The sequence below is a fragment of the Dermacentor variabilis genome, chromosome 3, assembly GCF_050947875.1.
Source record: "Dermacentor variabilis isolate Ectoservices chromosome 3, ASM5094787v1, whole genome shotgun sequence".
NCBI lineage: Eukaryota > Metazoa > Arthropoda > Arachnida > Ixodida > Ixodidae > Dermacentor > Dermacentor variabilis.
In genome coordinates, this window is record NC_134570.1 from 2,020,163 (window position 1) to 2,037,699 (window position 17,537).

At 41.6% G+C, this 17,537-nt stretch overlaps 1 protein-coding gene across 2 annotated transcripts; it reads right to left on the minus strand.

The window, feature by feature from the left end:
- Positions 1-8,467: 8,467 nt before the first annotated feature.
- LOC142573896 (uncharacterized) lies at positions 8,468-17,273 on the minus strand. 2 transcript variants are annotated; one of them, XM_075683106.1, is made up of 3 exons: positions 16,855-17,273; positions 13,077-13,196; positions 8,468-8,771 (listed from the first exon to the last, which is right to left on the minus strand). In XM_075683106.1, exons 1-3 carry the CDS (start codon positions 17,032-17,034, stop codon positions 8,694-8,696), a joined length of 378 nt encoding a protein of 125 aa, XP_075539221.1. In that variant the 5' UTR covers positions 17,035-17,273; the 3' UTR covers positions 8,468-8,693. The 2 variants fall into 2 exon arrangements, with proteins under 2 accessions (XP_075539221.1, XP_075539222.1); XM_075683107.1 differs by lacking the exon at positions 8,468-8,771 and adding an exon at positions 9,504-9,972.
- Positions 17,274-17,537: the final 264 nt, after the last annotated feature.

The following is a 17,537-nucleotide window of genomic DNA, read 5'->3' on the forward strand; positions in this document are numbered from 1 at the left end:
TGTTGAAGTGTCTTTTCAATGTTCCATTAATTTCCACTATTCTCATTCTAAATGCGCAAATGCACCTCTATTCATTTACCATAAGACATCTTCAAGAGATCAAACCCACTAATGCTAGTTCTTTCCAGGTAGCTGAAGCAAAATAGCATTTTATTCAGTCAGTACTGATGCAAGTTTCCAAACACTCCTATTGTGAAATAGCTCAGTTGTCCACCTTGAGCAAGGCAGTTATTAGCTGATATAATGTCAGAATTTGTTTATCATTTACCGGTACACCTGCTGATGCTGGTGATAATGTAAGCGGAATTCTGTTGAGACCACTGAGAAAGTGTGAAAAAGAAAATAATTATTACATTGTTCCAGCTATCATTTCCTAAGGTGTCCACCCTGCCCCTCGTAAGCAAGCACTTCACTTCCCAGTATGCATATCTTGCTCATTTCTTTATTTCACTCTTTCTCTGTTGTGTAGGGCTGGCCATATTAGCTTAAAGCACTAGAAATCAATAAAAATGACATCAGCATTGCCGCTGAGCAATGACTGAAGTTAAAGAAAACAGAAACATATCTTACAAGGAAAGTGAGGAACACACACGAGCACCTATTCGCAACTGCAAGTTTATTGGTGAAAAAACAGGTACAACACAAATTGATAAGGAAAAAATTTTCATGGTAAAACTGTACACGTGCAACAGAACGTTGTGGGTGCATAAAGAAAAAAAGACTAAACGTTAACCTCAAGACTCAAAGGGTCCCTGAAACGATTTTAGTTTTGTGTTACCTACACATACACAGTATCTCTCCTCGAATGGTTACTCAAAAAAGCTCTATTTCACGATTCTATTTAAAGAGCCGCAAGTGGTTAAAAATTTCCCTCCTCTAAAGCCTTTACTCTCCTATGTCACTTTTATTCCATGTGGCCTTGGCTATGCCCTGCCTCATTGGGCACGACATCGTACACTGACAGTAGTGCTGGCTACTTGAGCCGAGTGTGTTCCCGTGTCACTTAGAGATGCCGTTTTTTTAATTGTCGCGATGGTGGCCTCAAAACGAAGTTTACATAGAGCGCTTATGTTTTGTACAGGGTGCCGTCGCGATAGCTTACTCTATGCACTCACCTGCAGTACAAGAATAGAAGTGCGAAAGAGGTACAGTGCAAGTTTCTGCCACCACATGTACCCTTCTGCTGCTTTGCTTCGGTTGCTGTCGTCACTGTGCTATTGTTAAACATTATTGCATTCTTTTTCACTCTTTGCCTGCACATCTACAGCCTGGCACATCAACAGCGAAGCCTTGCTTTTTTGGAGCTCTCTGATTCATACCTTCCCTACCACACACATACAGATGTACTATCGACCAAAAAAGTTTACGAACCAAGGGATCTGACAAAAAGCTGGATGTCTCCGCAGCCTCAAAACGCAGCCCGGTATTCCCATTTCCAGCCTCTACTGGTATATGCGAACGTTGTGATGTACAGTTTTACTGGTTACTTTTAAAGGCTGCTCGGATATTTAGCGTTTTCTGAGATCCCGTGGTCCGTAAACTTTTTTGGTCGATAGTACATGTGCAGACAACAGTAGCAGACAGTATGCTATCTCAGGCAAGTCTACCATTAAACTCAAACATTTGCATGTCTTACATTAGTGTGTTTACTTTTACAGCTACATCAATTACTACGCCTTCATATCCTACTAAAAATAAGCTTAATGGAGAGGCTTGCTTTGTGTATTCTTAATGATGTCATGTGGGAAGCCAATCCACTTCATGAAAAAAGATCACTTGTTTGTTCCTGGGAAGTGGTTCCGCTGTGATATTTAGTAATGGATATGTTTAATACCTAATAATTACACAACTAAATACCTAAATATTTCATCATTCATCATTAGTAAAGAAGGAGGTCCCGGAGTTACAAAAACTGTCAGTGATACCTATTAGCAGTTTAACAATATAGTAATTAATACATTATGGCAACATAGCAGTGATACACATCAGAATACACGAAGTTAATGAAGCAAATAATCACATACAAGGAAGGTGCTTACAAATACAAGCAAATGAAATAGATACTGCATATGAATAAATAAAGATGTAGTAATTGGCACTTTATGGAAACATAGGGATGACACATATCAAAGAACACAAGGTTAATGTACCAGATAATTAGAAAAAAAATATGCTTACAATATGCGAAGTACAAGTGAAATATATACTGTGCGATAAAAAAACATAAAATTTTAAGAAGAAGAAAGAACAAAGTAAAGACAATGGGAGAAAGAGAATAAAAACGATACATTAGGCAAATACAGAAGCATTGAAAGTGGTAAAATGAATTTGTATACAATATATGTTCATAGTAATGAGTCTGTAGCCAGTATTGTCGATAGTAAATATTTCTTCATATCTCTCTTGAATGTTAATGTAGTGCGGCAGGCTTCAATATGGGGTGCTAGTTTGTTCCAGTATTTAATCGCCATAAAAAGAGCAGTAAACATTGATAATTATTGTTTATTCGAGGGAGGAAAGAAGTGTTGTTAGAGGAAAATCTCGTATTGTTAGTGTTGGTAAGAGCAAATATATTAAAAGCTGAACCCTTGATGATCACCACTATAAGCACCCTACTGACGGTGCACTTGCACAAAACTCAAAATAATTTCAGAGCCCTGAAAACGAAGCTTTTTTTTGCCTGCTCGTCAGGTGTTTCACAACCTGTACTGATGGCGTTCTTCTCGAGCATAGCTGGAGTATATATTTGCACTGTGCAAATATTCAAAATGTCAAATGTAAATCAAATGGCCCTTGACCATTTGACTTGTATTCAATTGGAGAACACACAATTGGAAGTTATCAAATCTTCCTTTCTGTCAATAATGACACATACTGTAATCTTCAAGGAGAAAGTCAGGTGCATGTGGTGACCATTCTCAAAGGGAACTGCACTTCCTGAGCGGACATATACAGTAGATAATTTTTGCTTTGCTCAGTAATTTCCAGTCGTGCACTAAGGATGCCTCGCCTTTAGGCAGCCAACGGATTTGTTTTCTCAATTGGAGCTGTAAAAATTATCATTTGGACAATGTGAACGTGTTCCTGATGCCATCTTGGTGCGGCAGGTACTATCACCTTTCAGTCCCTGTCATTTACAAACTTATTAGTTGACCAGAAGCCTGGTTGTGACTGGCATTACATGTGTCAAACAATCTAAAAAACATCTCTTCTAGTGCTTTTCTAGGTTTGTTTTCCACCCCTCAAGTGTCAAAACCAGCCATAGTGCCTTTGCCGTTGTGCGCTGCTAAGCCCAAGGGCGCGGCATCAAATTCCGACTGCGGCAGCTGCATTTCCATGGGGCAGAAATGCAAAACACCTGTGTACCATACATTGAGTGCACATTGAAAAATTCCAGGTGGTCAAAATTAATCCGCCACTAAAATTAATCCCCCACTATGGTGTGCCTCATAATCATGTCATGGTTTTTTGCACATAAAACCCCATACTCACATCTTGTATTCCCTGTAAGTGGCATTGGTTGCATGCATTTAAGGCCATACTGCTACACTCAAGGTTTTCATATTCTATTTCTGGATAGAATTAAATATCAATATTTGAGGAAACTGGCCTATTGAATATTGAACAAACATGTTCACATTTCAGAGAAGTGCGGAGTACTTTTGGGAAAAGAAACTTTACATTGCAAGGGTTGACTTTTAACATTGTTGGTACATTTTTTAGTGTTTAGCGCAGAAAACTTAGACGAGAGAAGAGACACACACAAGTGGTACTTTCAACAACAATTTATTGGAAGTTGGATCACAGGTTTATACATGCAAGCATTTGCTAGCATTCTTGATAAACCTGGCCAGATTTTATGTTATATTCCTGTATTGCAGAAAAGCATTTGAGCTTGTTTGTCACTCTAAACTAATTGAGAAGCTCGAAATCACAAATCTTCCGCCATGCTTAATTGGCTGAATCTCTGCATACTTAACTACGCACAAAGAATTCGTCAGCATAAGCGATTGCCCTTCCCATGAAGTGCCAGTTATTTCCAGTGTTCCTCAAGGCAGCATGCTTGGCCTCTTGTTATTTTTAATATATATTAATGATATTGTAGAATTAGTCAGTAACCCCGTTCAAATAAGGTTGTTTGCTGATGATTTTTTATTTAATGAAATACATTTCTATGAGCCCAAATTTCTGTTATTTCAATCTCAAAATTGGCCTTCGCCGGATAATTCGAACCTCACTGGTCAGATTCGCCCCAATACAGCCGTGTTATGCGCTGAAGCATACGCAACTTATTGTGGGGAAGCATACCAAGAATGGAAAAGGGCCACTGTTACAGGACATAATATGTGTTCCTTGATTATACAGGCACGCAGTCTCCTGTCACAGTAGGAGCACCTAGCCACGTAATAAGCATACTGGCAGCCATTCAGAGCTGTTTCTTACGTTTCACTGGTGATTTGAGTGCTTGTTTCACATTCCATGTGTGTCTCGTAAATGAGGCCGTTAATGAGGCCTAGTACGTGTTCCTTAATTAAATGTGCCATGCACGGAGAAGTGGAAAACAATCGTGTTTTGGGAAAACTAGCAAAAAGGAAGGCAGTAAGTTGAAAAAACTGCGATAAGTCAAGGAAATGTTAAAAGCCAACAAAAGAGTGAATCTATCTGAAAATCTGCAGGCCTGCCCACACGCGTATTAGGCGTCGTGGTGCTCATACTGTGGCTGGAGACTGCACATGTGCATGTACATAAATTAGGGAACACGTGCTATGTTTTGCAACAATGGCACCTTTCCCTGCTTGGTATGCTTCTATGCATAACACGGCTGTATTGCAGTGAAGCTACCAATAAGAAAAATAGTAAACTGGGCGAGTTGGTAGCTGTTCATGGTTGCAGGGGTAGCGCTAAACAGGAACGCGATTAAAGTTAACTTTAAATGCAAATACTGCCAAGTGAAGCAATGGCATGTTTCGATGTTTGTTTATGCCTTTTGTTTAATTCGACCAGTCTCAATGGTCCCGTCAGGATCGCATTAACAGGCGTGCCTCATAATCAGAACTGGTTTTGGCACGTAAAACCCCAGAAAGATGATCGAATTAAGGGAAGTCGACTGTATATATGGCTCTTGGGTAGAGCCACACTGCCTTAAATGCATGCAACCAATGCCACTTATAGGGAATACAACAGCTTAATTTGGGGTTTTACATGCCGAAACCACAATATTGACACGTGTACTTATTTATCCTTTTCTACGGGACTGCATTTCACCCGCTAACAATTTAATGTTATGGCTCAGCGCAAGAGGCACCTGCATGATAGGAACTTACTCAAATGTTATTGTTGATTCTACCTGTTATGTCTGTTCTCGCCTAACCTTGTGTGATTAGATTGTATGCACGACACGAATTGTGAAGTACTTTCTCGAAGCCATGCGGACACCAGCGATTACCCTGGACCTTCTACGAGTCATGTATAAACACTGACGCGCCTTACATTTCAGATCAGATTTTCGCCGATGACCGACTGTGCTTGCCGCCGTCGTTGTGCTTGACTGTTGCTTGTTGTTTCAGGGCACAGGTTCGCCCAATAAAGAGTTACTTTCATGATTCACAGTTTTTGCTACTGTGTTCTTCACCGTCACTACACTGTGACAATATGATTATGAAGCACACCGTAGTTGGAGACTCCTGGTTAATTTTGACCATCTGAGGTTCTTTAACGTGCACTCAATGCACGGTAGCCAGGGGTTTTTGCATTTCGCCCACATCGAAATGCAGCCACTGTGGCCGGAATTTAATTCCACACCCTTATTAGGAGACATTATACACAATTTAATAAAAGCCACCACACAAGGACTGAACATTAAATTATGCTGGGTTCCGAGCCACGTCGGAATTAGTGGCAATGAGAGAGCAGACGCATGTGCGGCACAGGCCCGGCACAAAGAAATAACAAAAGTAAAGATACCTCCTAACGACTGCATGAAGTTAATACATCATAAACTAAGGAAAAAATGGCAGTCTGCTTGGAACAATGAAGCAAACAACAAATTACACCTGCTAAAACCTGTGTTAGGCGAATGGAAATCTTGTACACACCAGGAACGTTTCAAAGAAGTGGTCCTGTGCCGTCTTCGCATAGGACACACACACCTAACACACAACTTCATTCTAACAAAGCAAGACAAACCGCACTGTGAACTATGTGGAGATGAACTAACAGTTAACCATATCCTATTTTCATGCAGAAAACTTGAACCACTGAGGAAGAAGTCTTTTACCATATTCTACAAAGAACATATCCCTTTTCACCCAGCTTTGATTTTAGGAGAAGATGGGCTTGTTGAAGTATCATGTGTTTTTAGCTTTTTAAAAGAAGCTGGAGTTCTCTTAAAACTTTAAAACCTAACTTAACTACATATTAACTACATATTACAGAGCACCTCATCCACCTTCTCATCCCTGAGAAGAAGGCCGAGGTCCTTAGTTAACTTGTTGGGACTTTCCGGGCTCTTGCCCAGACAAGGACTCACTGAGGTGTCCCAACTTATTGAAAGAATCCATACCTAGTGTTTGGCGCATGATAGCCTAAGCTGCTTATGTGCCATTAACCCCAACTCAGCTCAACTTCACACCCTTGGGCTCAGCAGTGCAACCCAAAAGCCACTAGGTCACCATGACGGGTTTTGAAACTTGAGTGGTGGAACATGTGTGTAGTTAAGAGTGAATTCTCCTCCTTTCTTTAAGGGTGGCTGAAAATGCGGGGAATGGCGCCCCTGCGAACTCTAGCGATGCAGATGTTTTAAACGGTTTACATGAGCACAAAAAAATTTGCTCCTTTAGACAATTTTTGGATGATACGGTTTATTTTACAGTTCCCGTAAAGATCGTATCAATGAGATTCCACTGTAATTTCGGTGGTGTTCACAGCAACAACAGATTTGGTGAAGTAAAGGACAGGCAGAGAGTGAAAGAGGACTGTGAAATTCATCAAACGGATATGTTGAGCTAACAATGTGGACTGATTGTATAAGGCGAGCAAGCTGCCGGGAAATGCTTTGATGTGAAGACCTCACATTTCTCAGGCAAATAAACTGTACGTCTTGTTTTATTATTGATGACTGCTCTGCAAGTCTGCCTGAGTTGTCATTTTTTGTATTTATCATAAAGCAGGCACTTTCATGTTTTTGTGGTTGTGTGACACAGAGATTTGTTTCTTACAGCCGTCATCTTCTCGGAAGCAGGCACTCATGCTTGGAGACCTGCAGAGCATGAACTGCAGCATGTATGCCGAAATAAACAGCTATTGCCTATTTTAAATAGAACCAATGTAAGGCAAGGCCCCTTCTTGCTGCACTGTACTTGCAAATTGCAAAGCAATGATAAAATACAATGTAGAAAGAAAGATTTTCTTTTATTTGGCAGACATTAGAGTGGCATCACAAAAAAAATTGAGCAGCCCCAAGTCATTCACTACACTAAGCAGCTCCATTGCAATTCACGACCTAGAAACCCCAGTCATACAACCTAATGATTATTCGTATAAGTGACGCTCAAGATCATTCTTCACTTGAATGCCACGGTGCGCTGTTCAGTAACAGCAGTAAGTTTGTGTCCTTGCAAGCAGGAATATTAATTCGTGTTTTGGTTATTGGTGACATAACGAAATTTATAGTTTTCTGGCCGATCAGATGTTTGAATCAGGAATAACTTCTCCAAAGATGTACACCTTGTCAGCGGTACATGCAGGATGATTTGCGGTGGCTAGAGACTTTTGAGTGGGACTTCTGTATCAAAGGAGGTATAATGTGTGTGCATGCTTCAGTACATGGGAGATTGGAGGCAGCATCAAGGCAACCTATAGGCGCTGTGTGAAAAATCTTGAAAACTATGGTATTTGCTAATGCTCTTCTGCCTTCTGCACTTGATAGAATACTTTCCAGGTTTAATTTCAATCAGAAAAGAAATTTAATATTTTCTGATGCTACCTTGACATGTAAACGAGTTTTTGTCATGTAGGAGGGGGGGGGGGGGGTTAAACTACAACGCAACATATTTTATCTAGAAGTTTTTCAGCGTCCTATTTCATGGTGCACTTTCTTTAATTTGCCTTGCTGACCTGGCAGTCGCGTAGTCTTGGGCCAGGGATGACTGGATGAGAGAAGACGATGAGGTGTACTGTTCATTGTTTAATATGCGCTTGTGTACTATAAGATGTAAAAATAAAAAAGGAGTGATATTTTAATGCTTTAATCCTTTTGCAGAGTGAAGTACAGTTATAACGAATTTTTTTTCTCTAAGAGATGAGAGAAGATTGTGTTGCTTGCTCATGATGTTTCTGGGATACCCAAGTACTTAGATCATAACTCTTTAGTGCAGTGAAGATTACCAGGTAGAAACCACGTCAATTTGTAAGACTTATGAAGAATCTTCAGCATGAAAGTAAGTTAGTGCTTTATTTTATTGGATACATACCATTTTGGAAAGTTCTGTGAACAGAATGAAAATTTCCAATAGGAACAAATAAGAATTTGGAACAAGCATGCTATCAACACAAGTAATGCAGAAGCAGAATTTAGTTACACTACATACTAATAAGGACAGTGTAGGTGTGAGAACGTTGCTAATACTTTACTTTTCCACCTATGACAAAGTAAAAAGGATACTTCAGTAATTCAGATGACAACACAATTCTTGTTACACCATGCTTATACTATGTTCTTTAATACAATGGTTTACCTGACTTGGAGGCAGTTTTATCTCGGGAGCTCCTATCTGAAAACATGGAAACAGAGAAACAGTTTTTCTCTGAAGTCAGCGCACGGAATTCGATGAGGTTGGTCACATGTAAAAAAAAAAAGCTGAAATGTAGCGACTGTTTTAAGGGGCAATTTTTTGTGGCAGGAAATTTTGAAAATTGCGAAATTAAGAAGACTTCCGTATGAAGTTTACAACTTGATGCAAAAGTTATGAAATTGTAAACTTCGTGGTTATATTTTTTGAGCTTACTAACTCAGCAATTCTTCCTAAATATTCAAGGTCCTAAATCAAAATTGTGCTACCTAGAATGACTAAAATTTAACTTTCTCTCTGAAATGCAACAACTTTCATTGAAATTGGTCCAGTAGTTTTCTCAAAAGCATTTCTGCATTTTACATGTATTTGAATAAAGAGGTTAGAGCTGGCACTGAACTAAAGCATCCTCCTCAAGGTAAGCGCGTCATTTCGGGCCGTAAGGCCAGTCGACACTCTACACTATGAAAGTGAATTGCCTTTTTTTAAACATTTTTCCAATATTTCCAACTTAATAGCACGCTTAACTGAATGTAGCTAGGAAGAAGGAAATTTGACAATTTTTATTTTCTGTGCAGAATTAAAGCGTTTGTATGTAATTGAATTTTGGCCTTCATGAGCACTCAAGTCTTTGAATTTTCTTTTAATGTTCAATCAAACATTCTGTACAATACCTGAAGCAGCCATCAGGCCACCAAGCAACATAAGGGCAAATAAGAACTACATGTGGAAGCACTTAAAAGGTCCGTTCGATTCCCCTGCACCACTGTGAACCAGTTAATGGCGGTTCACGAGAAGTTCAGAAATTGTGCAGCTCGATTTCTGCGGTGCAGGCACAGCGCAACACTTGAAATGAATGCCAAGTTGCAGATGTGGTGCAGGCGTTATGTTATCCCCAGTTAATGTGCACAGAGTGCGTAAATTTGAAAGATTCTGAACTACAAGTATGATCGGCTTGTGGGCCGTAACTACAAACCACACTTGTAGGCACATCAGACGTGCGTAAGCGGGCTTGTAATGGCGCTCGCGCCCGTGTGCTGGGTTGTCTGCTGCACTGATGCTTCGCACCTGTCCGCCTGCAGCAAGTCGGCGCCGACAGCGGAGTAGGTGCAGCAAAATCATGAACCAGCCGTGCACCTTTTGAAACGAACGGAGTGGTTCAGCAGGCGCCATTGCTGCACCGCTGGAACGAATGGCAGGGTGCAGCACCTCGTGAATTGGTTCAGGTGGTGCAGGCGAATCGAACGCACCTAAAGTAAAGCACGTTCAGGGGCGCTATAACGTAAAATGATTCCAAACTGTTTTGATTTCAATCTCCTAACGTCAAATTTACGTAACCAGCGGCGCAAGCATCGGGCGGTGACCCGCATCGTGGTCTGGACAACCCAATCAAACACTCTCCTAATTTAAAGGTGGTCACCTTTGTTCACTTTCAAAACCAATAACATTGCCTACACTCAGCTGTTTTTCTTATCTAATTGGCTGACACGAGGCGAGGAGCACGGTCTAGTGGAGCGGGTTCCGATAGGGCTGAGCCAGCAGTGAAAATAGATAACCACATGAAGAGGGTAGTGCCAGCTTCTCCGATTGGTCCGCTTCGCCTTAGGTTGCAGTGGCCGGTCGAATATCGCAGCGGCGTGCAACGGAAGGATAAGAATGGCGCTAAAACTGGGCCGCTATTTTGTAGCGATGCCTTATGCCTTATTCTATGCTATTCTTATCCACCACACACGGCCGCCTGATCGCGTTGATAATGTGGGCAGACCGTCGCTCTGACCAGTGGCCAAGCTCGAAAAGCCTGAAAACGCATAGAATCGGAAAAGGCATCGCTACAAAATACCGACCCTGATCCTCAGCAAGGAAGAGTTGACAGAGCGATGCCGTATACGTGCCGAAAGGGCTCGATAATGTTTTACTGCCACGTAAAAAGGTTTATCAGGTGCAAATAAATACATGTTCACCGGCAGGTGCGAGTAGCGAGGGCCTGGGCGATTGGCGGGCAGCCATCTTCTATTCCTTTCGGAACGGGGCAGTCTCTGGCTATTCTGAAAATTTTTCAGTTTTGTTCTTCATATTAATGCATTTTCGCGTACACGTTACTTTGATGCAGTAAGTTTTCGCGGTGTTGTGAGGTCGCGTGACAGACAGGCGAAGTGGGTGTAGCCCGAAAACATTGCAGACGGCTAATGGTGAAAAGGCGTCGAATCAGGAGTAATTATTTTTCTTTTGTGCGGTTTAATCATGCATAATCAGTGTGTACACGTTATATCAGATGGGAGCTTTCTCGGTTTTCGTGACGTCACGTGACAGACAGGCGAAGTTGGGAGTGGCCCGAAAAAAGTTTTGACCAATCGTGTTGGGCTGATTCCAGAATTGGAATAGAAAAATTTGGAATCATTTTACGTTATAACGCCCCAGGACTCTACAGGGGGCCATAGAATGTAGACTTCCATGCAAAGATGGTCAACCTCACAAGGTTCACAAGGCTGACGTAATGAAGTCGACCTAAGCTGATCTCAGCCTCTCAAAGTGATGCGACGTTGGTTGGTTGCTAAAATTTTTTAGCTATGGCAATGGCAACCTCATGGACGAACTCGAGATTGAGTGAGGTCGAATGCTCGATGAGGTTATGATATTTCACAGCTGTTGATGTGCACGTTTCCTCCTCATGAATAAATATGTGGAAAGTTTTATAATTTTACTGATTTGAAGGGGTAATTATTTAATACAATAGCCCCTCGCAGGAATGTGGAAGTGGACTTTACCCCAAGCTGCCTGAGGCTTCGTTTTCAATTTGTATAGACAGCTCTCATCATATGTGAACCATAGGTGTACATTTCTTTTGCTTTACATCACATGCGTGACACTACCATAGTTGGATATCTTTCATCCGCATATATCCTCTGACCTTGCTTTCAAGACAGTGAGTCACATGCCAAACTTCTTCCTCGTCAAGTATTCCTGCTCTAAACCAACAAATGACAGTTGTTGCCTCTCATTCAGTGGTGGCCAAAGACATCTAGCCAGAATCTTGGTACTCAATAATGAAACTAGTCAAGGCAAACATTTTTTCTAGTATGTTGCCCCTAGGCAACATTCATCAGAAAGGGTCAATGAGAAATAAATTAAAAACTGAAATCCAGTAGAACCTCGTTGATACAATCTTCACAGGAACAGGAAAATATAGTGTATCATATGAAAATCATATCATCCAACGTATTATGCAACCAAATCGGATTTTCGGGAAAAGAAAAAAACTTAACATCCCGAAAAAGGTATTAAGCAGAATCGAATCGAGGTTCCACTGCATAAAAAGAAACGACACTGAAACTGGCTGTAGAAAAGTTAGTAAATTACTAACTTCCCTCTGAAGCTTGTCACAATTTTTTCTAGAGTTTAGAAGTTTAGGACCTTGATTTAACACAAGAAATGAATAGTCAAAAATATGTCAGTACCCCTTTGAAGTTCAACATCTTGAGACGTATTTCTGCGCGTTGAGAGGTAATTACATAAGCCATAAGACTTTTAACAAAGCATGTTTCACAGTCTTGCAGGCAAATAGAACATTAACAGTGGTGCACCTTCAAATTGTGCAGTCAATTTTGTGGACCTAATGCTTGCATCATGCATACCTGCTCAAGTCAGAGGCGGGAAATTAGGACAACCTCCAAAACACTTCAATTATCTCTTTCTGAAAGAGAGAAGTGTGTTTTATCTAGCAATTCTTGACATAGCCAGACTGGTTTAAAGGCAAATTGACAACTATATGTTCCTCGCGAAGGCCTGATTCACACAGGTGTAATCGGCCCCATCATGGTACCCGCGTCTGTCAGGACAGAGAATTTCCTTGCCGATTTCTCTGCAGGAACAAGACGCTATCGACATTTGCTGACGCCCTAATAACAACATCAGTGTCCTATGTTAGAGGAGAAACTGGTGTGAAAACCCTCTGTTTTCACAGATACAGGTTTTGTAACATTTGGTGCCGAGACATGACAGGATGGGTCAAATGTGCATGAACCAGAATTAACTTATAATGGCACTTGAACATAAGATAAGAAAAACATTGCTGTAAACAGATGGCAACACAGGTAAAAAGTTTTAGATAACGATGCCAAAAGACAGACACTATTGCTTGTAATGCTTCAGTAGAAGCCCAAGGTGAGATTTTCAAGACCATAAGCTGAAATCTAAACTACGCAAGGCAAACAAAGCCCACCTGCCAGCTGCGTTCACAGAAGCTCACACATATTGTCATCCCACGTGACGTTTCTGTGGCCAACATACCGTGGCGGTTGTGCCAGGATGACTGTGGGCGCAAATGGCAACGGGCCCGAAGCATTCTCGCCTTGAGGTGGCATTGCAGATGCAGCCAAGGAGCGCCTGCTGTATAAATCCATCTTGCGTCTGGAAGCGTCCACAACCTCCATAAAAGTGTTACACAGAAAAGAGACGCACCAAATATATTACAAAAACTGTAGCAGCTGACAAGATAGTAGTTAGCACGCAAAGTCCAAAAGTGTTACCTTCTTCATCAGCCTTTTAAAATATGCTCTCTAGATCACTAGACTTTATCTAAAGCAGGAACAATTGACCGATCCTCTTCATAGACAATACTGCACTGACATGGGTACTCACATGAAGGAGCCCACTTCATGTGTCGACCACTCGAATCTGTTTTAAACACAGGCCTATTTTCAAAGACCCAACTGCAATGCACTTCTTTTCATGAGTTATATGTAAATTAATTTGGGCTAGTTGATGGGTCTTAACCTGAATGCACAGTGCAAAACAAAACATAGATGGAAGTGACAACGTGGACAGAACCGTCTTCCAACTGTTTCTATTAGAGCATAACCTCCCTATAGCGAAGCAACATATAGGGAACTGACAGTTACAGTGAAAAAAAATGCCAGTCCTGAATACACTCCCATAGGCATTAGCATATTTTTCAGTGATATCCCATTCATGCATTGCTTGCACAAGAGACTATTTGAATATGACACATGCCTTTCGCGTAACTTAGAATAATCAGGGGTTCCCTGTAGTGCGATTAGGTGACAAGTTTGGTTCAGTACATATTGATTGGTTTCATTGCATGGTATTTATATAATTATTTTTACTAAATATTTCGCCTACTGCCTAACGCAAAATTTGAGTGCAGCTCTATACATGTTTTCATTACGCAATATATTGGCTGGCGCGGAGAATCTGTCTCGTGTGGCACTTCGCAAACGAAGCGAACTGTGGCGCGACTGCCTTGCTAATTGGAAGGCCACGAGAGCAGCACATGGGTGATGCGAGGGCGCAATTCACAGCAGCTGCCGCAGACAGACCTCCGCTCATGCAGCACTATGTTTCCATACAGATGACACGCACTGGTGTGGTATAAAGGCATCCAAGATTTTCCTTCCTAGGAAACATCTAATGAAACAATAGCTCCTAAGAAGGCCACTATCCAAAATAATCAAGAAAGAGCAATAGAGAAAAATGTCACAGAAAATCACATCAAACTAGGTCAGAGCATTAAAAATTGACCAACATTCTAGGCCTTGCCATTGGAAAAAGTCTTGCAGCAAGGTTAATAGCAAGGTTAATTGAGCACAAATGATATGCGTGTATTCTATAGAGTGATGTCAAGGCTCAAACACTGAGCTCTGCTCTTCTGCAGGACCTTGGTGATGTACATTTTAAATGCAATTCCTCTGGCTACTATGGTTTCCAGGAAAATTGGTCATCCTTAATAGGACAGGACAACACCATAGTACATTTTCAGGCATATTCCTTGCGCTGGCAGACATAACAAATCAGGTCTACTGACAATGAACATTTGCCGCAGGACACGATAGCAATGACAGTATTTGGCAGGATGTTTAGACAACAGACCAGATAGAGTGGACTGGAGGTGAAAGCAGTTCTTTTGGTGAAGTATTTAACTCGGCTTTCAACAATGCATTGCTTGCATATAGGGTAATGTACTTGTCATATGTAAGTTTCTAACAGTGTACTTATTATTGAAAATTCTGATTAAAACCACAGTGGCATGATGAGGCGAGTGGACAACACAGTGGTTTTAAAGCATTGTTTCTTGCTGAGTACTAAGTAGCAAGTTCGGTATTCCTGCACAGCAGCCAGGTTAATGAGATCAAAAATGGGGATAAAATGCCAAACTAAGTGACAACGTATGAAGCAAGACCTATAAAGTTTCAAAGTGCTTTGAGTCGTGTGTGCACCTTGTTCGCAAATGTGTGAACTTTCGACGTAGAAAAAATGTTGTCATTGGAAACAACTCCTCAAAGATAATCACTTGTTTATCAACAAAGCGAGGTTTTATCAGACAAAAGTTCAAAAAATCCTGCCTATAAATGAAAAACATTAGTACTTTTGACGTGCTCTTCATTGAACACCCTGTGATTAAACTGTCTATGTCATCTCTAATGTCATGCGGACCAACACCTAGGCAAGAGACAATGCCAGCAACTGCTGCAGAATAGGCGAAAGCAGAGAAAGCAGTAATGGCACGAAATGGGCTGTAGCATTACAAAAAGAAAATGCAGAAGTTTGTTGACAAATGATTAAAAAAATACAATTCAGAGCCCTTCCACGATGTGAAGATGGAAGACCAGCTGAAGCTGTACTTGTTGATAAGTATATTGAGTTATATATAGTTAATTGCTATATTGCTTGAATAAAGAACGGGACAGGGCGCCACTCGCAACTGTTTATCACAGTTCATCACTGAACTGCATTTTTTTTTACAGGAGCGTGGACACCTTCATAAATAGTGTTTTTTGACTGACTGCACATAGGTTACTAGGCTTATTATCAATCTTTTAAATCACCCACACAGGTTTACGTTATTCTCTTCATTTAGTAAAGAGGGGTAAACATCGACAAAATGATGCAGCTCAAATAGTTTGAACGTGTATGCGTTTTCTATCCGCAGTAACGGACAAGATGGCTCGAGCGTTGCATAATGCCGTTTGCCTAAAGTCAGCTTCGCCGCAAGGCACCAATGTCGCGCGAACAAGCATGCGCAGTGTATTGCGGCGAAGTATATCAAGAGTGGAAAGCGGCCGCTGTCGAAATATATAGTGATATACGTGCACACCTGCCCTTACGTCTCCTGCCGCAGTACAAGCACAGAGCCGCCGAACAAGTGTACTGGCAGGCCTTCAGAGCTATTTCGCGTGCGGTTGTAGCGATCTGAGCCCATGTTTCGCCCACATAGAGCGCCCCGTATATGAGCTAGACATCGTAACAGCCAGGATTAGTAATACGAGCTCCTTCATTAATTCCCCTTGCGCACAAGCACCTCAGAATCGCTACGAATCTGCACCACGTAGCCAATATCAGCGTTACTGTACAGCTTTCCAAGGGTCTACTGCTATAAAATTGCATGACGACCATTTTTCTTTAGCATACATTTTTTCCGTATTCATCAGCAGGGCGTAGTGTTTTGCCAGTGTGGCTGTACAGCTCTCACAATTATCTACGGTTCAGATTGCATGGCGACGCAAGTTTTAGTACTTTCACATACAGAGTACAAAATGTTCCATTCGCACGAATCTCCAAGTGTGTTGTATCCCCAGTTAAATTAAGAACTAATGCATCGGCACGGCAGTTGAATTCATAAACTGTTTCCGTTACCGCGATTCCCCTGAAGTGTGTGGTATGCTCAACGACACTAATTAACAATGCGTCGGCACGACGTAATGCTTTGCCATTAAAGTCATCCGAGAAAACGCCTCACTTCCAAACGTATCCCTCTGCGACTACCAGTATTTAATATGTTACCGCCGCAAAAAAAAAAAAAGAAAGAGAAAAGAAAGCAACAGCCTCGCTTCGGCACGTCAGTGAAATTCATAAAGTGTTTCCGTCCCCGCGAATCTCCTGAAGTGTGCGGTATGCTGACCTTGCTCTACGACACCAATGGACAATGCTTTGGCACGATGTAATGCTTTGCCACTAAAGTCATCCGAGAAAACACCTCACTTGCAAACGTATCCCCCTGAGACTAAAAATTTAATGTGCTACCGTCGCAACAAAATAGCAACAAACTTACGTCGGACACGGCTTCTTCGCCTTGCCGGCTACGCATTCTGTCTGCCAGCTCGTCTAGGGACGAATGGATCCCCGTAGTACCTATGCGAAGAGAAATCTCAAGTACACTGTAGAGAGTTTTAGAATAGGGGCCCCAAACGTCTTGGGGCCCCAAAGAAATAGCGTCGAAGCCACTGCGCATGCGCGAGACGCAAACTACGTTTGGGTTTTGCGTTGGGAACGCTATTTCACCGATTTAGCGGGAGCCCAAATAGCGGGCCCAAAAGCTTTGCGTCAGCAAACATGGCGGCACCCATCGAAGCCACGGCTCTAACCTAGCACCAAACTGGGTTCGATTCGTGCTAACGCGTGAAGTTCGCAAGCTAGGAGAAGTGACTGCGGTTATCGCTTTCTCTCAACTAGCGTGTGTTATGAAGATTGATTCATTAGACGCCGTTGCTTCCGAATTCGATTGTGGATTTTATGGCTCGTAGGCCTAACACGGCTAAGCTTGGCTGGTAAAGGCACGTAAAGTTCTCGAAACTAAGCGCAACTAATTGTTTGCTGCTTACAGAATAACCTCTAAATTGTAATTCAACGTGAATACACGGAAGTCAAAATTACTATTCCTATCTTAAAATGGTATAGTTGATTTAATTATTTGTAATATAGCTTTTCTTTGACGCCGTAGTGGCGCTGTCAGCG

Bases quoted from the DNA above. Each gene is read 5' to 3' on its own strand.
- LOC142573896 (XM_075683106.1), bottom strand. From the start codon at position 17,034: ATGCGCAGTGGCTTCGACGCTATTTCTTTGGGGCCCCAAGACGTTTGG. The intron at 13,197-16,854 runs GTAAGTTTGTTG...GGACGCTTCCAG, and splicing joins GCGAAGAAGCCGTGTCCGAC to ACGCAAGATGGATTTATACA. The intron at 8,772-13,076 runs GTATGTTGGCCA...CCATGTTTTCAG, and splicing joins ATCCTGGCACAACCGCCACG to ATAGGAGCTCCCGAGATAAA.